The sequence below is a fragment of the Solanum verrucosum genome, unplaced genomic scaffold, assembly GCF_900185275.1.
Source record: "Solanum verrucosum unplaced genomic scaffold, falcon-dt-bn FXZP01000808.1, whole genome shotgun sequence".
Classification (NCBI taxonomy): Eukaryota; Viridiplantae; Streptophyta; class Magnoliopsida; order Solanales; family Solanaceae; genus Solanum; species Solanum verrucosum.
This window is the reverse complement of record NW_026020829.1, coordinates 1-21,197: the sequence shown is the minus strand read 5'-3', so window position 1 is coordinate 21,197 and position 21,197 is coordinate 1. Positions and strand designations below refer to the sequence as shown.

General features: G+C 31.8%; 4 protein-coding genes and 1 pseudogene across 4 annotated transcripts; all 5 read left to right on the top strand.

The window, feature by feature from the left end:
• Window positions 1-2,292: 2,292 nt before the first annotated feature.
• Window positions 2,293-3,294, top strand: LOC125813504 (berberine bridge enzyme-like 22; the record flags this gene model as incomplete). Its single annotated transcript, XM_049492997.1, has 1 exon — window positions 2,293-3,294. A coding segment is annotated over exon 1 (1,002 nt), but the record flags the coding sequence as incomplete, so codon positions are not given.
• A 26-nt stretch (window positions 3,295-3,320) lies between these two features.
• Window positions 3,321-4,211, top strand: LOC125813505 (receptor-like serine/threonine-protein kinase SD1-7). Its single transcript, XM_049492999.1, has 3 exons — window positions 3,321-3,392; window positions 3,474-3,624; window positions 3,696-4,211. The coding sequence occupies exons 1-3, from the start codon at window positions 3,331-3,333 to the stop codon at window positions 4,005-4,007; spliced, it is 525 nt and encodes a 174-aa protein (XP_049348956.1). The 5' UTR covers window positions 3,321-3,330; the 3' UTR covers window positions 4,008-4,211.
• A 1,302-nt stretch (window positions 4,212-5,513) lies between these two features.
• LOC125813503 (uncharacterized) lies at window positions 5,514-6,447 on the top strand. The gene is made up of 2 exons (XM_049492996.1): window positions 5,514-6,269; window positions 6,383-6,447. The coding sequence occupies exons 1-2, from the start codon at window positions 5,594-5,596 to the stop codon at window positions 6,445-6,447; spliced, it is 741 nt and encodes a 246-aa protein (XP_049348953.1). The 5' UTR covers window positions 5,514-5,593.
• Window positions 6,448-6,757: 310 nt separating this feature from the next.
• On the top strand, window positions 6,758-13,222 carry LOC125813506 (rust resistance kinase Lr10-like; annotated as a pseudogene).
• A 4,337-nt stretch (window positions 13,223-17,559) lies between these two features.
• LOC125813507 (receptor-like serine/threonine-protein kinase SD1-7) lies at window positions 17,560-21,170 on the top strand. Its single transcript, XM_049493000.1, has 9 exons — window positions 17,560-17,651; window positions 18,057-18,353; window positions 18,671-18,924; window positions 19,465-19,599; window positions 19,787-19,941; window positions 20,028-20,166; window positions 20,327-20,561; window positions 20,640-20,790; window positions 20,913-21,170. The coding sequence occupies exons 1-9, from the start codon at window positions 17,560-17,562 to the stop codon at window positions 21,168-21,170; spliced, it is 1,716 nt and encodes a 571-aa protein (XP_049348957.1).
• Window positions 21,171-21,197: the final 27 nt, after the last annotated feature.

The window sequence follows — 21,197 nt, the reverse complement described above, 5'->3', positions numbered from 1 at the left end:
GAAGATCATGACCTAATCTCAAAAGACAAACATACAGATAACAAACTCTGATAATGTGAAGTCTTTTTCTTTTCTATAACTTGAAAGTTGGAAACTATGAACATGAAATTCCTGCTTGTAAACAGCCCAAAAGAGCCTAAGCTGAGCTTCCCATTTTTGGGGTAATTAGCGTTGTTAAGGAAAAGATCACTAATTATCCTTTATAAACTACTAATGACCTTTTCTAACTTATAGCATTTATATATGTATCTTGTTGAGTTTGGGGGTGTTCACTAAGATACTCATTCGACTTATTCACATTCAATCATGATGAATGTTTGGAATATATTTATAACTTATGTCCATTATTAACATCATAATCCATATTAGCCCATTCATCCTAGTTTGCAATTTTTACTCCGTATTAAACTCACAATAAGTTTTTCTATATATTCCGTTTTCTGAAATAACAATAGAATGATATATAATGAAGTGACACCAATATGGAAGTGTCACTATAATTTATAACCAACTTCTCAATATTCACTGCTAGGTTGGGGTTAAATTATAACCAACAAATAAGGGTTCCTGTGTTCGATATATATTATCATGAGTAAAATGTTGGTTTAGTATGTTAATCCTATTTAATTAAGCAAATCCATTAATAATTAAGGCTGCCACGTTACATTTCCGGTGGAAGTTTTATAAAATCCAGTGAGTGTTAATTTTGAGATAGCTGGAGTAAAGTAAAATGATCTTTTTTGTTTGTAAAAAAAGGGTGACTTTTATGAAATGAATGTAAACTTGGATAACCATCTACGAAATTTTCTCAAGGAATGCATATCAGTCCAAGTCCGTGATAAGTTAAGTTAATTAAAATGCCTAAAGCTGCTATCTTGGAATTGCAAGAAAATATAGAAATTGTTGGTGTGTATGCATTAGATTATTAAAAATAAAATATTAAATGCATATGTTAGTGGATATAAATTGCGGTAGAAGATGACTATTAATTCTTGATAACTTATATATATGTCCATTAGTTCTTGTAACTGATCATATGATCATTAATTTTTTATAACTTATATAACATCTATCACATTCATTTGCAAACATTACTACCCTTCATTCTACCAATTGATTACATGAAAGACGTCTTTACCTATAAATAATTGTGCATCTTCCCTTGTGTTGGGTATAGTAGTGAAAGAGAGAGTTGAGACAAAGTAAGTATTCTAAGTCTTTAACTATATTCACTATATAAAAGAGAGTATTTATATGTTGAAAGAAAATGTTCTTATGCGGACCTTTGGACTCTTAACTAATTTGGAATAATTTATATTGTACAACGTTGTTAGGCTGTTGTATCCTGTAGAGGACAAGTTAAGAGTAATACTGTTGGATTGGTGTAGATTATATGTCGTAGTGGACTTGAATCCCCTTAAAGAGAATGAGATATCCGCGTCTCAGCCTAAATATTTTTTTATTCCTTTTTATCATTTTATTTTCAACGATAATTTATTATATTTGAAGTATATTACACCAACATAAATCATAGAAGAAGGGGAGAATATCAAAAAATATGAAATGGGAGAATTTCAAGAGTATGTTGTAACACTACCTAATATAACACTTCAAGCGTGTGTTATAACTTATAGCACTACCTAATAACACTAAATAATTATTTTAACACGTGGAAACCGCTCTACTTAAATACTCCCTCCGTTTCAAAAAGATTGGTCTGGTTTGACTTGGCACAAAGTTTAAGAAATTAAAGAAGACTTTTGAATCTTGTGGTCCTAAATTAAAGTTATGTCAAATGTACAAAATTGCCCTTAATCTTGTAGTCTTAAACATGTCACGTGGAAAGCAAAAAGTAAAATGTTACCAAAAAAGGAAAGAAGTCATTTTTTTGAAATTGACTAAAAAGAAAAGGAAGTCATTCTTTGTGAAACGGAGGGAGTAATTATAAAGTACAAGTGGGAGAAATTCGATGCTCCCATGTATTAATTTTAAAATAGAGGCATCTGTATAAAATAAATTAAAACACTAATCTTGCCAGCGGAAAATCCAGATTTATATGTGTACTTTCAAGTTTCATGTGCCAAGCTGTTGATTAAATTTCTTTTTTTTTCTTCTAAACTTTTGAATAAATAATTTACACTAAATATTTATTACTTAAATATGATCATTTGAAAGGATACCTCAAGATCAAATTCATCTTCTTTCCCCTCCTAGCATGATGGCTCATTCTTTGTCATTCTCATTATAGAAATTTCGTTCTATTATGTTTTATCTTTTTCTATTCTAATAGAAATGGCAAGCCTTCAAATTCTTTCTCTTTTACTTTTTTTGGCCAAATGTTATTACTCCAAAGAAGAAGATTTAGTCCAGTGTCTTTCTAAATACTCTGAAACCAACGTTACACAAAACATTTACACCCTAAATTCTCCAACTTATTCGTCTGTCCTGGAATATGCTCAGAAAAATCCGAGATGGATGAATTCATCACATCCTATTTTCATAGTCTCCCCTACAAAAGAATCAGATATCAAGCCGGTTATTCTCTGTGCAAAAATATTAGGATTGCAAATTAAAATAAAAAGTGGTGGCCATGACTATGAAGGCATATCTTTTCGCTCTGAAACCCCGTTTGTTATGCTTGATTTAAGCAATCTTGACAAAATCGAGATTGATTTAAAAGAAGGAACAGTTTGGGCTCAAGCAGGGGAGACTCTCGGCCAGCTTTACTATGCAATTGCCAAGAAAAGTAAAGTTCATGCATTTCCAGGCGGTGTCTGCTTTACTGTTGGCACTGGTGGAATCATCAGTGGTGATGGGCTCGGTTCATTGATGAGGAAATTTGGCTTAGCATCTGATAACGTTGTAGATGCTCACGTAATGGATGTAAATGGAAATATTCTTGATAGGAAGAAAATGAAAGAAGATTTGTTTTGGGCAATAAGAGGAGGTGGAGGAGCAAGTTTTGGTGTTATTTTAGCATGGAAACTCAAACTTGTTCGTGTTCCGGACAAGGTTACTGTTTTCACTGTTTACAAGAAGTTAGACAGTAACCAAAATCTACTCCAAAAATGGCAAAACACATCACATCAACTACCTGATGGTTTGTTCATCAGAACAGTTATCCAAAATGATGGAACAGGGAATGACCAGTATGTTTTAATGTTTTTTCAAGCACTATATCTCGGACCTGTTGATGAGTTAATTCCATTGCTCAAAGAAAAATTCCCTGAATTTGATTTGGAGAAAAAAGATTGCTTCCAAGAGCCTGTTGTGGATTGTAGTAACATGCCCCCAAAACTTATTTTATATGTAATAATATCAGATTTTGGCATGGCAAGAATATTTGGCGGAGATGAGACTGAAGGAAATACAAAAAGAGTAGTTGGAACCTAGTAAGCACTCAACATAATTTCTTCACATAATTCATAGAACCTTTAAAGCTGTTACTAAATCTGTTTTTTGTTTTGATGTAGTGGTTACATGTCTCCGGAATATGCAATGGATGGCCTCTTCTCTGTTAAGTCCGATGTTTTCAGCTTTGGGGTTTTGGTGTTAGAAATAGTAACCGGGAAGAAGAACAGGGGATTCTATTATCAAAATAACCAACTCAACCTTCTTGGACATGTAAGCTTCATTATTGGTAATACATTCATTATTTGATTCATTTCTGATAAACAAAGTAATCGATTATGCAGGCGTGGAGACAATGGAAAGAAGGGAGCGGCTCAGAGTTACTAGATCCATCTTTTGGAGAATCGTTTTCTCCGTCTGAAGTAATGAGATGCATACAGGTTGGACTGTTGTGTGTCCAGGAACAAGCGGAAGACAGACCAAACATGGCCACTGTGGTTTTGATGTTAGGCAGTGAAAGCGCGTCACTACCTCAGCCTAAAAACCCAGGATTTTGCCTTGGAAGAAGACCCGTTGATTCTGATTCATATTCGACTAATTATGAAGAAACTTGCACTGTCAATCAAGTTACAGTTACCATGATAGATCCCCGGTAGTTGATGGTGTCGCCCTCAAGAAGTGTATATTACTACAAGAGGTTCACAATTTTCTCTTGTATACTTTCTCAGTTTTTGCTTTTTTGGTAAGTTTTGTGTAAGATAAAGAGTATAATTAGGTCTTTTTTTCTCATTACATACAATTGTGGGTTCAAAAATCTCTTTTTTCATCATCAATGTAATAGTCCAATCATTCCTTTTCCATATCCTTAATTGAAATCCATTGTAAATTACTGTGCTATCATTGATGTGATTCAGAAGGAATATTTTGTGCATTCATCTTCTTTGTATGTTCTATCTCCCTGCTATTTCATCCCGCATAATGTATATATGTCTTGTTATTTGAGAAGACGACAATGGCTCCTAGCTGATACTTCTTGACCAAAAATGTCAGAGCCAATACCGCATAATAGCAGTGTGATGATTTCTTATTCGACTGGGTTAGAGTCCACATTGGTTGGGGAATGATTGATCGTTTGCTTATATGAATTTGAGCAATCTTTCTCTCATGAGCTAGTTTTGGGGTTGAGTTAGGCGCATGTGACATATCTTTACATGCTATCAGAGCCACATCCATCCCCGTTTGAGCTTGCGGTCATTGTTTATAAAAACACACCTTGAGGTCAACTATATATCATATCATCACACACACAAACACACACATATATATAATTTTTTTAATTATTCATTTATGTTTATAATTATATTTATTTATCTAGTATATCAAAAGTAAGAAGCTCCTGAAACTTAGATTATCATTTTATCCCTAGGCTAAATTAAATATTAAATAATATTTTATATATTATACTAATTACTAAAACTGTGAATGTGTTAAGTTAAAAGTTGAATCAAATCTAAAATGTAATTAAATGACAAAGACATTAAAAAGATAAGAATGAAAAGATGATGGTCTAAAAACCCTTCATTTCTACAAAATAATTTTTAAAACTCTTGTCTTTTCATTTCCTCATATTGAATGAAGAAAAAGTTGGTCTTACAAAGGACAAACAATAAATAAAGACATTGGATAATATAAGATAAATTATAAGAAATGTAGTGTTCAATTATTGATATCAAAGTCTCTTTTTTTATTTGATTCCTTCTTCATCTATTATGTATTACCACATTGAATTGTGTTTATGTTTTGTCATTTTTTTCCTCTCAATTTTGGTGGCATCATAATCACAGAAAAGATTTAATTATAATTATATGTGATAAGTTCGATTCATTATATTTATTTGGTAAGAATTTGTTATTTCTTTGTAACAAAATTTTCATGTTGCACATATCACTTTTAAAATTTATTACTTATGTAGAAGATAAAATAAATATATTATCGTTTGGAATAAACTTGCAGTGCTCTTCCTGGAGACTGGTTATAACAAATAGGTAAACGGCAAAGTCTTCCTGTTGAGGGCCCTTCATCAAATTGCACCAAACAAAGGAGTAAATTGGTGATGAAAAGTCCACACAGCTTCAAGTATCCAACAAACACACCTGCATTCATAATACTAATATTGAAGTCTCAATTCTTTTCATCACTTGGAAATAGTAGGAAAGAAAAGAAAAGAATCAAGAGAGTACTAATGTATTTGTGTAGGGGAACCATTCTGCTAAAATGTTTTACATTAATCATCTTTCTGCAAACATGCAATGCTAGGAAAAGCAAACACCATTACTGTCCCCCTTCTGCTTGTGGCCATATCCGTAACATAAGAGACCCTTTCCACTTAAACACTGATCCAAAAGATTGCCATTATCCAGGATATGAATTAGCTTGTGAAGGTAACCAAACAGTTATGTGGTTATTCTCCGAGAAGTTGCACGTTCAAGGCATCGATTATCATAACAAGAAAATTCGCCTGGTAGATCCAACTTTACAAACACAAGATGATCTATGCTCTTTCAGACCTCAGTTTAACATCAACCAGTACTATAGTGTCATTGACTTACATTATTATACTTGCGATTATTCTAAAACATTTTTGGATCCCATCTTCTTGCTCAACTGTCCATTTGCTGTTAATAATTCCGCATTTGTGGAAATTAGTGGCTGCAAATTAAGCAGATACACGTATTTAAAGATTGGAGAAACGAAAGCATCAGAAGTCAATGATGGATGCAGAGTACAATTTATAGGCCTGACCTCATGGCCTAATATTAAAGATGCAGAGAACAACATTTCCCTTTCTGATTTTCATCAAGCAATCCTCTACGGATTTGAGCTTCGTTATTATCTATGGCGTTCTCCAGAAAACATAAGTAAGGTCTTCAATTATATATGCTCTGCTTCTTAATTATCATTCTTTTCCATCCTAAGAAATTAGGAAAACAATGGATTCTCACTACGATTTTATTTCTACATGATTTTGTAGGTGATATTGAACGGATTTTCAGTGAGGACTCAACCTTTTCTCTACATATACTTTTAATTTTTTAAATCCCCATTGACCTCTCATTCTAATTTTTTTGCACTTTAATCTAATCAGGGATCAGTCTGTGGCTACTTGAGTATTACGTATTTAAGCACCTGCATTATAGAGGAAGGATAAGTAAGACGTCTTCAATTATATATGTTCTGCTCTTTGATTAAAAAATGTTTTCCATCCTCAGATACGTATGAAATTAGGAAAACAATGGATTCACTCACCATAATTTAATTTCTTTATGTGTTGTAATTGTTACTTTTCTTCACATATACTTTAAGTTCTCCATTCATCGCTCATTCTAAATTTTTTGCACTTGAATCTACCCAGGGACCATTCTGTCACTGCTTCTGTATCTCATGGGTAAGTTTCTGTATATCCCTTTAGCAAGCTGTATGTTATTTGGATGGACACAACTTAACATTCCATTTCGTGAAAATAATCTATCACAAGTGAGCACAACACAAAAATTCTAAAATAGAACAACTCGAAATATATTATTCTTAGTAAAGTTATTAATAGCAATCTGAATTTGTGAAAATTAATTTCTTGGAATCCTTGATACTTCAGAATATATATATAGTAGTGTTAGAAAGTACTTAGTTAATAGCAATATTTATGTAAAGACTTATCTTCAAAACTGAAAAAAAGGATTAGTATTACCCTGATCACAGTAGAGCTGGGGTCGGCCTGACTTAATACGTGATTTAATAGGGTTGGGTTAAGATTTTTGGAGCCCATTTAAGAATTTTTTTTTTAGCCCAGCGGCCTGAATAAGCCTGCTGATTTGTGGTTATTGAGAAATATAGGTAGGGCCGGTCCATGGGCCAAATAATAATTGGATTAATTACTTGAGTGAATCCTTTTTAAAAAATAATTACTTAGTTTAGACATACTCTTTAATTATTACCATTTATAGCAATATAAAACAATACTATATATTTTATTATTTTTTTCTTTGTCTCGCCTCTTTCACTTTTTTGTCTCTCAGCTTTTTACTTTTTCTCTCTTTCACGCTCCTTTCTTTTTGTTGCTCTTTCTCTCTTACTTTCTTTTTGTTGTTTTTTCTTTTTTTGCTTTCCTTTTGCTGCTCCTTCTCTCTCTCTTTCTGTTCTCTCTACTTTTTTTCGTAGAGTAGTCAATGATTCGTAGAATGAATAAAATTTGTATCAATAATTAATTAAGTAAACAAATAATTTAATCGTTACAAATGAAGAGACATAATAAATTACAAAATGAATTAAACTTGAATTAAAAATATATTACACACATTTAAAGTTGAATTCAAAATATATTACAATGATCTATAGAGTAAATTAAACTTGTATTAATAATGAATTAAACAAGTAATCCAATAGTACCAAATAAATCAAAAAATTGCAAAATAAATGAAATTGCTTTAAATGAAAAACGTAACTAACAAAAGACAAGACAACAATCTATAAACTGAATTAAACTCATATTATTCATGAATAAAACTTATATCATATGTATCTTATAAATTATCTTTGCTTTTATCACTGAGAAAATGAGTGATAGTTGCAATATGTATTAAAAATGTATTGTACATGTCTTATAAATGTATTATTAGTGTGTTACCTAAATTATTCTTGTTGGTATCCGTAAGAAATGAGTGAAGTGTGCAATACGTATTATAAATGTATTATTCATAAATAAAACATGTATTATATGTGTTTTATAAATTACTTTTGGTTTGTATCACTAAGAATGTGAGTGATGTTTGCAATATGTATTAAAAATGTATTGTGCATGTATTATAAATGTATTATAAGTGTGTTACCTAAATTATTTTAGCTGATATCATTAAAAAGGGAATGAAGTTTGCAATATGTATTATAAATGTAGGATGTATTGTTCATGATTTTAATAGAATTTTAATACAGTTATGAAACATATCTAATACAACGTTAATACAAATGTGATATAATTCCGTAAACTTCATCCTTTTCGAGCTTCAATCCAAATTTTTTCCTAAAATCAATTTCAAACTTAACCAAACCCTCTTAAAATTGCGATATAAACTCCAAACGATATTTTCAACTATTTGTAGGAACAACCTATCCAAACTAATCGCAAACGAAAGAGCAGTCAATGATTCGTAGACTGAATAAAACTTGTATCAATAATTAATTAGACAAGTAATCTAATTGTAACAAATGAAGAAACATAATAAACTGCCAAATGAATTAAACTTGAATAAAAAATGTATTACACACATATTAAAGTTGAATTAAAAGCGAATTAAACATGAATGCAAAATGTAGCAAACGAAAGAGCATTATGTGATTTGTAAACTGAATAAAACTTGTATTAATAATGAATTAAAGAAGTAATTCAATCATAACAAATCAATCAATAAACTGCAAAATGAATTAACTTGTATTAAAAGTGCATACACAAATATTAAAGTTGAATTAAGCATGGATAAAAAATGTAACTAATGAAACACCAAACAATGATCTATAGAGTGAATTAAACTTATATCAATAATGAATTAAACAAGTAATCTAACAGTAACAAATAATAAACTACAAAAAACAAAATTGCATTAAAAGTGTATTACACAATATTAAAGTTGAATTAGAAGAGAAAATTAACAATAAATGAAAAACGTAACTAACGAAAGACAAGACAATAATCTATAGACTGAATTAAACTTGTATTATTCATGAATAAAACATGTATTATATGTGTCTTATAAATTATTTTAGTTTGTATCACTAAGAACAAGAGTGATGTTTGCAATATGTATTACAAATGTATTGTGCATATGTTAGAAATGTATTACAAGTGTGTTACTTAAATTATTTTGGTTGATATCACTAAAAAATGAGTGAAGTTTCTAATATGTATTATAAATGTATTGTTCGTGATTTTAATACAATTTTAATACAATTATGAAACATATCTAATACAACTTTAATACAATCGCGATACCGTTCCATAAACTTCACCTTTTTCGAGTTTCAACCTAATATTTCTCCTAAAATCAATTATAAACTTAACCAAATCCTCTTAAAATTGGGATATAAACTCCAAACGACATTTTCAATTATTTGTAGGAACAACCTAACCAAACTAATCACAAATTCGTAAAATTCAAATAATGAATTCAAAATTTGAATCTTTATAATGACCATCAATGGTGAACTCTTGTTTCTATAATTTTAAAGATTTGAAATTTCTATTTGAGAACATGATATTGTACAATTTTTTGATTTTTCTATTCCTCTTCTCGTCGTGTTTTTGGATAAAAATAGTGAAATATGGGCAAAAACTGATTTAAATGAAAATTAAAAAAAAAAAAGAATAAAAAAGAAGAAGGAAGAGTTAAACAAGTAATTCAGTCATAACAAATCAACCAATAAACTGCAAAATGAATTAAACTTGTATTACATAAATATTAAAGTTGAATTAGAGGAGATAATTAAGCATGAATAAAAAACGTAACTAATAAAAGACCAATCAGTGATCTGTAGAGTGATTTAAACTTGTATGAATAATGAATTTAACAAGTAATCCAATAGTAACAAATCAACCAATAAACTGCAAAATGAATTAAACTTGTATTAAAAGTGTATTACACAGATATTAAAGTTGAATTAGAAGAGATAATTAAGCATTAATAAAACAACATAACTAATAAAAGACCATACATTAATCTATAAAGTGAATTAAACTTGTATCAATAATGAATTAAACAAGTAGTCCAATAGTAACAAATCCACCAATAAACTGCAAAATGAATTAAATTTGCATTAAAAGTGTAGTACACTATATTAAAGTTGAATTAGAAGAGAGAATTAAGAAGGAATGAAAAACGTAACTAGCAAAAGATAAGAGAATGATCTATAGACTGAATTAAACTTGTATTATTCATGAATAAAACATGTATTATATGTGACTTATAAGTTATTTTGATTTGTATCACTAAGAACGCGGGTGATTTTTGCAACACGTATTAAACATGTAGTATGTTTGTATTATATATATTTTTCAAGTATGTGACCTAAAGTATTTTGATTGATATCAGTAAAAAAGGGGATATGTCTGTCATATGTATTATAAATGTATTGTTCATGATTTTAATACAGTTTTAATACAATTATGAAATGATTCTAATACAATTTTAATACAAATATGAAAACTTCATTTTTTTCGAGCTTTAATCTAATTTTTACTCCTAAAATCAATTCTAAATTTAATCAATCCCCCTTAAAATTGAGATATAAACTCCAAATTATATTTTCAACTGTTTGCAAGAACAACTGATCTAAACAAATCTCAAATTTGTAAAATTCAAATAATGAATTCAAAGTTTAAAGCTTTTTAATGACTATCAAAGGTGAATTCATGCTATTGTAATTTTAGAGATTTTGAATGCGTGCTTGTGCACACGATTTTGTATAAATTTTGGGATTTTGTATTCTACTCGTTGTTTTATTAGGTGAAAATCATGAAACATGGGTGACAATCGATTTGAAGATAAAAATATTTAAAAATAGTTTTTCAGATGAAAATTGTGAAGAGGAAGAAGATGAAGAGAAATCATGATTGTAAGAGAAAAAAATTGCAGCGAAGGAGAAGAAGACATTGGATAAACAGAGACAAAGAAAAAGAGAATCGCTTAATATTAAGGAATTGTTATATTTAGTTATAAAATTTATATTGTTATAAATGGTAAATATTTTCTTAATATAGGATACCTAGGTGATTTACCCAAAAAGTAACAAGAGTCCAAACTCAAAATCTATTTAAAGTTTTAAATATTAAAATTTAAATATGAATTAGTTTATAAAATATGTACTACATAAAAGAAAATTTTCCTAAAATTTCTAGGGAATCACTACATGTAGCCTATAGAATATTGTCATAATTTTTGTGTTTTATTATGTTCATGGCTAATATTTCTATTTAGCTATTTATACTTTTACTTGAAATCAAACTTGATAAATATTATAAAGATAATTTTATTTGTGGATTTGATTAACAAGTAGTAACACAAACCCCGTGTAATATTGTCTTGTCGATATTTCTAATAATTTTTTTAAATTATAATTTGATTTAAATATAAAAAACATCCTTTTAAACAAGTGGGCTAGCTTAGCACAGTCGGTCGTCCACGTACTTATGGGTTGGGCTAATCGATTTCAAAGCATGTATAGATTAGCCCGAATGAGTGGATCAGCCCATATCTTCTTTGTACAATTAAAGTTTAATTATTATTATTTTACATATTTTCCTTCACAAATATGTGAGCTTTCAAAATATTAATTATTGGTATATGGTTTTTACAAGTTCCATGAGTTGAAAAAATTTAATCGATTAATTATAAATTTTGACATAATATTTTTCAATCAAATGAGACAGAAAGTGTAAAACTTAACAAAACTCATAATTTCTGAGAAGAATAGAACGGTCCGCATAAGAAAAAGACATCTCTATGATATATTGGCACAACAGGAAGTTGACTTTAAGAATTCTCAAACTTGCAGCGTATTTTGGAACAAAATTTGTGATAGGCCTTCCGTTTGTAATTGTATTTCTGGTGATCAAATTCAAAAGGAGGCATTTGTCGATGTATGATACGATTGAAGGCTTTTTACAAACACAAAATAATTTCATGCCAATCAGATATAATTACTCCCACATAAAGAGAATGACAAGAGGATTCAAAGAGAAATTAGGTGAGGGAGGTTATGGCAGTGTATACAAAGGAAAGCTTCAAAGTGGAAGGGATGTAGCAGTGAAGATGTTGAACAAGCCTAAAGCTGGTGGGCAAGATTTTATGAATGAAGTAGCTACCATTGGAAGGATTCATCATGTCAATGTGGTTGGACTTGTGGGGTATTGTGTTGAGGGAACAAAGCGTGCTCCTGTATACGACTTCATGCCCAACGGATCACTTGACAAGTATATCAGCATCAGTCAAGAAGGAAGTCCTCTGTTAAGTTGGCAGAGGAAGTATGACATTATTCTTGGAGTGGCTCGAGGAATTGGGTATTTGCATCGAGGCTGTGATGTACGAATTTTGCATTTTGACATCAAACCACACAACATTCTTTTGGATGAGAATTTCATTCCAAAGATTTCTGACTTTGGGCTTGCGAAATTATATCCAACAGATAATAGCATAGTGACTCTCACAGCTGCTCGAGGAACGATTGGTTATGTAGCTCCAGAGTTGATTAGCAGAAGCATTGGAACAATCTCTTACAAAGCTGATGTTTACAGCTTTGGAATGCTGCTAATGGAAATGCTGGACTTGAAAAGACATGAAGTTGCAAATGAAGAGAATTCCAGCCAATATTTTCCTTATTATATTTACGATAAGTTCAACAAGGGGAAGGAGATTGTGGTGGATGAAGAAAGCAAATGATGATGAAAAGAAGATGGTTAGAAAGCTGGCTTTAGTTGCGTTATGGTGCATACAAACAAATCCGATACAACGCCCTTCGATGAGTAGAGTATTAGAAATGCTTGAAGGTGAAGTTGAAGTGCTAGAAGTACCTCCTCAGCCTCTTCAATCTCAACCGATTGTTAATCAGATTATGGGAAGTTCTATGACATTTTCGTCTGATTCAATGGCTTTGTTAGAAAATTCTGCTGATAATCCCGTTGAACTAGACATTTGTTCTGATTGACTATAGTTGATGTAATGTTTATGTGAAACAAATATAGCCCACCCAACAATGTTTGGGACAAAGGGTGTTGTTGCTATTGTTGTACTAGTTTAAAAACACACCTCGAAGCTAGCTGACCAAGTGTTCGAATACAATAGCCAAAATGCTCGAGATAACTTAATTTGCCCGTAAAATTTCATCCACATAGCAGCTAACTCATTAATTTTGAGGCGTGTTTAGTTACGTAGTTGGTGATAGTTTAGGTATGAAACACAAACATCTGATAGTTTAGGTAGGAAACTCGCAAAAGTGATACTTTAGGAAACAACTGATAGTTCATGAAAGCTCCTTTAGAGTACAATCAAAAGACTTCATAAATAGTTGTAAAAACAAAAGAAGGTTGACTCATTGTCATATGATGAATCTTGGATTGTTGATTGAAGGGCATGAGGGGATGCTGGTCTATGAATACTTACAACAAAGCCTTGGGCAATTTCAAATTCTCTTAGGACTCGAGACTCCTAGTATATAGACGAAAATCGAAAAATCATCATATATACTTTTATCTAAAATCTACTTTTCTAGCTTTTTAGATGCGATATCATTAATTACTGTTTTATAATCAACTTATTTTAGTAATTCCTTTTCAATTGGTAATATAGCTAATCCATTCATTCTCTTGAGATATTGTTGATTTAGATAAGATTTTATTGCAATTTTAGTTTCGAAAAACTTCTTTCAACTTAATGCATTAGGAAAAGAATCAAGTCTTTTTATTTGATTGAGTATTTCCATTAGATCATTATTTTCTACTTGTATTATTTCTTTTAACACTTTTATTTGAAAAAATAAATCTAAATCATCAATACCAGAATAACTATTATGTGTTAAAGAAAGTTCAATGTTAAGACAATGTTTTTTAAAATAAATTTGGCATGAATTTGATAATTAAGTTGATATAACAATATCGAAATAGTGTTGCGTTCCTTCAATATAATGATTGTTTGTTTGCACTTCTTGGAGTTTTGAAGAAGACATTCAAAAGCAAATTTTATTCTTTTGTAACTTGTAAACAACAGTAAATCAAAAGATTTTGTAGGAGAAAGTTCAACATTGAGAATAAAAATAATAAATAAGATGAATATAAGGTAAATAATAGTATAGGGTCAAATTCTTAGAGATAAATAAGGAAGCACAATTTCCCACACAAGGAAATTATTCCCAAAAAAATGTTCCATTCCGTTAGAAAAGTGGAAAAACTAGTAACATTTTTTTTACTTCTTACACATTTTTTTTAAATTTAAAAGTATATATAATTTTTTTAAATAATATGTATAAGTACTTTTTTTAAAAAAATTTGCCCCAAGCGATGACTTTAGTGGCCTAGTGGTTAAGACGATCTTGTTGTTGTCGTATGGAGGCTAAGACAAATTTCTTAAACACACTAGCTCAGTAAGGAAATATTTCATTTTAGTTAAAACTTAAAAGGTTACCCTTCATTTGATCTTTTACATGCTAAGCAATAATTATTACCACTCTCTGGACTCTAATACCATGCTTAGGTAGTTTAGAATTCGAGTAACGGGAAGGATGCTATTGAATTCATGTTTAAATTAATTTAATTTTGAAATTTCGTCGAGTTTAATATAACAAGCCTAGATTGAGAATTGGTTCAATCGCAATTATTACAACTTACCTCTTTCATTTATTACTTGTTTGACAATTTTTTAAGATTTTGTTTGATCTGCCTAAGCAGATTATAATAGATTTATATCGGATAGAAGTTAGAACCAATAACGTCAGTTACGATTCATAAGTTAACTTTTCCTAGAGGGGCAGGAATGACTTTGGCGTCTGAAGTATGTATTAAAGACCTGATTATCTCTCAAATAAATCTTTAAACTAAGACTTCAATAAAGATATACTATTACAGAAGCCTTGGAAGATGAAACTTTGAAAATCTGGAGTAAACTTAACAAGATGATATTGAACTCATTTTTTTTAGAGGAAAAAAATATTTATGGAGAAGATTTGCAAGAATTAAATTGTGACATCATCTTTCAGTTAATGTTTGTTACTTTTTTTTCCTTCCTCTAAAGTTAAAAGGGTTGGGAAGCTCATTTGTTTTCATCTTTTTCTCTAGCGCTTTGCTATACCTTCATATATATTTTCCACCAATGTCTTCCTTGCTTTCTTGTGTATTCGCTCTCTGTTATCTCCTTATCTCCATAGCCTCATTCACAAGTTATGGTGCTGCTCAGGATACTTTATTACAAAATCAATTCCTAATCAATGGCATGACATTAATTAGTTTCGTCTGGACAAATATTTGAATTAGGATTTGTTTGTTATTTTCAATACCTGTATGCAAAATGTACCTGGGATTATGGTTGTTTTTCTCGAAAAATATAAATAAAAGGAAAAATGACTAAGTTTCAAAAAATCGATTCAACTTATGATTTAAGAGAAATTGAATTTCCAAAAGAACAGAGTCGCCACTTAAGCCGAGAAGGTGTTAGGCCCTCGGAATGTCCGCTAACTTGCGGTTGATCGGCGATTTGACTAAAAAGACTTTGACTAATTTTTTTAAATTTTAGTTAAGAAAAGAACTCATTTATTTTTTTATTTTATTTTTTATTACATTTTTAATTATCTTAAGGGGAGATGAACTAAAAGGGAAATTTCTAAAGGGGAATAGTTCAAATGACAAGACTAAATAAAAAATATAGAACTATAAATATTTTTAATTTAAATATGATAAAAGGTTGAAATGGCTATCTATGGGGATTTAATTAAATTAAACCATAATCAAATAAATGATTAGTCAACATAATAAACAAATAAAGAGCAAAGGAGAAAATATATCAAATTTGGGCTTTTGGCCCAACTTTAGGAACCTGTCCTAATACTAAAAATTCCCAACATGATCTTGGGCCCGTTCTCTTGGACCTGAACCTGTTAAAGCAAAAATTTTGGGCTGCTGCACTTGGGGATTTTGGGCTTTTACCCCCTTTCTCTTACTGTATCAACTGTATACAGTAAATGTATATCAAAGTATACAAGCTCATATAAACTTTGTTCCTGTATAACAACTTCCAATTGTGTTTCAGCTTCCAAAACTCGAACAATCAATGATGAAGGCCGTCTCGGTAAAGGAGAACACAAGTTGGATTTTATCCCGACTCGAAATGCAAATGATAGGAAGAGTTCACATGAACTCATTGCAAGTGACACATACAAAAGAAAGATAAAATCATATTAGCATAGGACAATACTGTTCTAACACATTTTATTCTAAAAAATGAACACTATTAAGATTACTAAACTCAACCCGACAATCATTTATCAATAAAAATATTATGGACTAATCAAATAACCCAAATGACTTTGAAATTACACTTTACTAGGTACGGTGAGAAGAGGGACAAATATATTGCTTTAATACATACTCACAAATACTATTTAACCTTAAGAGAGAACAAACTATACATATGTCACTCAAACAAAGAACACAAACCACGAACATATTCTAGCTTCATGGATTCTCAAGTTTCATGTATATATCCCTAAATTAATATGTAATTAAACTAACTGTGAGGAATATGGACACAATATGAACCAACAAAGCATAAAATCATAGAAGATAGAAGCTAAGCAATGTATTACATCCAACGAAGGTTTGAATCAAATCCACTAGGAAGAGAACTCGACGAAACCTTAACTAAGCTCAAAAATCATCAAAGAAGATATAATGAAAAAAAATAAAAAGCCCTACAACACCAAAATATTCAAACAATAAACAATCTTAGATTAAACAGGGAAGATTTGATCCGAACATAGCTTAAACTAGATCAATAACACAAAAAGATATTTTATTAGCAAGAGGAGTGACACTCAGCTATATTCAAATGCTAAAACAAAAAACTCAATATCACCACTAAGAAAATCAGAAAACCAACAGCAACAACATGATCACAAAATTAAAAGAAAAAGAAAGAGATTACTTTTTCCAGGGCAGCGATCTAAGACCAACGAGCAAGAGAGGACGATTCCACCACCAAAAAATGTGATTCCAAAAATTTCGACGAAACGAGCAGAGGTGAATGAGGAAGGGACTAAGTAAAATCTGGATTTTTTAAGTCTCTTTCGAAACCTATTTCTAAGTATGTATATGGCGGTGTGTGACTAGTAATTTGTTGTATTTTTTGTCTCTAATGTAGACTCTTTTTCCAACCTTTTCCCATGAATAAGGGGAGAGTATTTATACTGGAAAATTAGGGTTGTTTTGGGGGGGGGGGGGGGGAATCGGATGAAATTTTGATGGAATTTTAAATTCAAAATTCAAAATTCAAAATTTTGGGAGGATAAGGCTGCTGACTCGAATGAGTACAAATTTCCAACGGATTTTGAAGATAGCCATCCGATTTGGTGCAAGGATGAAATCGAAATGAGATTACGACACCTGGAAAATTCTTCAAACGGATGAGGATAAGGAAGAGAGGGAGACAGACGTGCGAGCTGGGCTCGGGTCTGGGCTGCGATTCGCTGGATCGCTGGACTGGTCCATTTTATGGGTTTGTTGTTCTTCACTTGTTTCACCAGGAAGAAGACGCAGGGGTGGGGTCGGGTTAAAGGACGGTGGGCTGGTGGGAATATTGTATTGTTGTTGATGGGTATTTGGTATGTTGGGCTGGGAATCTTTGATAAGTTGGATTGTTGTACGTATTGTTGGTTGGGAAATAAAATGGAATGAGGAGAAATGGACAGATGGGCTGAGCAGATTGAAATTATGGGCTGCTGGAAATTAGAAGTAGGGTCCAAAACTTTAGTCTTTTGATATGGCCAAGTGAATTACTAATTTGGTCAAATTGAATAGTAATTGACCAATTGAGATTACAAACTTAGTCAAATTTAACTCATTTGCAAAATTCGGTTAAACATAAATAAGATGAATTAGTATAATTGTGGTGCATTGCTAGGACTAGACACAGAAGGAGACATTTTTCTCCAAGATATACTGGGAACAACGTATGGATTCATAAGCCCAACAGTACAGTTCCCTTACCAGTACTGAAGCTCCTTGATTCAGGTAATCTTGTGTTTGGAGATTCTAGCAATCTGACGGCTGGAGAGTACCTGTGGCAAAGCTTTGACCACCTAGTTGACACATTATTACCAGGAATGAAGCTTGGCTGGGACAAGAAAACTGGCATCGACCGATCCATGAGGTCCTGGAGGACAGAAGGTGATCCAACTCCAGGTGATTATTTGTTCAGGTTAGACTCAGGTGACTCAGGTCAGTTACCCCAACTAGTTCTTGAGAAAAACCAGCGAATACATTCAAGATGGGGTCCTTGGGATGGACAGATCTAGAAATTCAGTGGCGGTTATGCCCTTATGGATAACCATGCATTCATACCAATATTTCATTCCGATACAAATGCATTTTTTTTCACATTCAAAGCCAAGAACGATTGGAGTTTGAAACTTTCACTGAATCCAGATGGAAAATACAATTCTTGAGGTGGAATAATGCTACCAATTACTAGGAGGAAGTGAATACACTGAATAAGGACACATGTGACCAGTATAGCATTTGTGGGCCTTATGGAGTTTGTAATGATGGAGATCTCCCCTGCGGGTGTCCTGATGGTTTCACAGCTGCATCACCAGATGCATGGGGCATGATGAATTTTACGGAGGGATGTAGGAGAAACATCTCACTTAACTACACCAATAAAGACGTCTTTGTAGAGAATATTGGACTGAAGTTGCCTGATAATGCTACTTACTGGGGAATGTTGTACCACCAGGAGTGTGAACAGAAGTGCTTAAATGAAAGATCGTGTATGACTTATACTAACATCAATATCAACGGAAATTGAAGCAAATGTGTTATTTGGTTGGGAAATTTACTTGATATGAGACATTCACAAATAGCTGGGAACAACATTTTTATACGAATGGCACCTGAAAAACTAGGTAAAAATGATTGCTTGCTTTAACTGATTTAATTCCTAGATTATATTATTAATATGGTGCAAAACAATGTGTGCAAGAATGACATTTGAAAGGTGAAGTAGTTAATTGTTGTGTAGGTTTGATTATTTACACAGAAACATCAATTAATAGAATTCCCATATTAGTGCTTGATTAAGTGGTTCATCGCAGATTGATGTTTGAAGTATTAGATTGAATGTTGTCACATAATTGCTACACAATCGAGCATAAGATGAAACAACCCTGCATGCATCTAGTTATTCTCATTGCAAAGTCTTTAACATAATGAGCAAATACCTCTAGAAATTCGTATAAAGTTTATGTCAAATCTGAAGCCTAATTTTATGAGTAAGAAACAACTAACACTTTTAACTTTCTTATGGACAGATGCACCTGTTTCCGACAGCAGATGGAAACATGAATGGACAGTTTTTGCTTCTTTAATCTCAGAGCTGGCACTACTTATTATTTTGCTTATAGTTGTTGTGGTTCTATGTCAAAAAATGAGGACAAAGGTGCTAGGTAAAAAGAATCACCTTGCGCTGCTATTATATTATTTTCATAGTTCTTCATTACAGACTAAGCTTAGTTTCACTAGAACACTATTATTTAGCAAACACAAGACCTAAGTACGAAAGCTAGCCTAATACTCATATTAAGGTATGATTCACATCCATTATTTTCTGATTAATTTGCTTTCTCATAGCAGATGAACAAGAAATCAATCAGCTGACAAATTCTCAAGGAGCTTTGCTGCAAGGCAATAATGTCATTGCATATGATTCCAGTGATCTAGCTATAGCCACTAACAATTTCTCGCTGGTCAATAAGATAGGGCATGGTGGCTTTGACAATGTTTATAAGGTTATTATTTCTTTTCGACAAGCATGAAAATGCATATTTATAGTAACTCAGACAACAGAATTAATACCTAAATGATACATTTGTAGGGTGTACTAGAGAATGGAGTAGAAATAGCAGTGAAGAAGCAGAACGTGACTTCACGTCAAGGATTTATTGAGTTCGAGAATGAAGTCAAGTTAATAGCAAAGCTACAACATCATGACCTAGCCAAATTGTTGGGATACTGCATTAATGGAATAGAAAAATTCCTAGTCTATGAGTTCTTAAATAATATTTTTCTTTTTGTATTATTGTCTGTGTTGTTTTGATATTTGAAATTCCACAAAAGACAGAAATTTAGGAGTATTCGAGTGAAATTGAGTAACTGTTTTTTGTACATGTCTAGATCCTGCAAAAAGGGGTACAGTAACATGGCCAATGCGCTTTAACATTATCAAAGGAATCGCAAAAGGATTAGTTTACATACATCATGACTCAAGGTTGACAATAATCCACCGGGACTTAAAAGCTAGCAATGTCTTTCTAGACAGAGAGATGACACCCAAGATATCTGACTTAGGGTTGTCAAGGGTATTCGAAGATGATGTTGAAGAAAAGACTCAGCATTTAATTGGAACACGGTTAGTATATTATCATTAAGACTACATGCTTATGTATATTTTAGAGTTTTTACAGATGGTTTTATGTTGTGGCTGTAGTGGTTATATGCCTCCTGAGTACATGAAAAATGGACATTATTCAACAAAATCAGACGTTTTTAGTTTTGGAATCCTGGCATTGGAGATTGTGAATGGCCAAAAGAATTATGATTATCGGCACCCAGTCTATGATATTGGTCTAGTAGACTATGTACGTAAGTACATCATCGATCCCCTGGTTATCGTCATTACTTCACTTAAATTGGTTACATAGAAGTTTCACCTTGTGCTAAAACAATTTACATGATTGATGATCGATCTATTGTTGGTCAGGCAAGCAGAATTTGGAGTAAGGGGAATGCCATAGAACTACTGGATCCAATGATTGAAAAACCAGGTGATGAGAATGAAGTTTTAGGATGCATCCTTGTTGGGCTCTTGTGTTGTCAACGCCGTGCCCAAGACAGGCCTTCAATGATTCAGGTGGTTTCCTTACTGGAGGAGAATGAAATGTCAAGGTTAAATTTTGTGCCTCAGGAACCTTTATACTCCAAGGAGTTGAGTCGCGGTGCAGGAGTTGAAACAGCATGAATGATGTAACTATTACTGAATTTACCG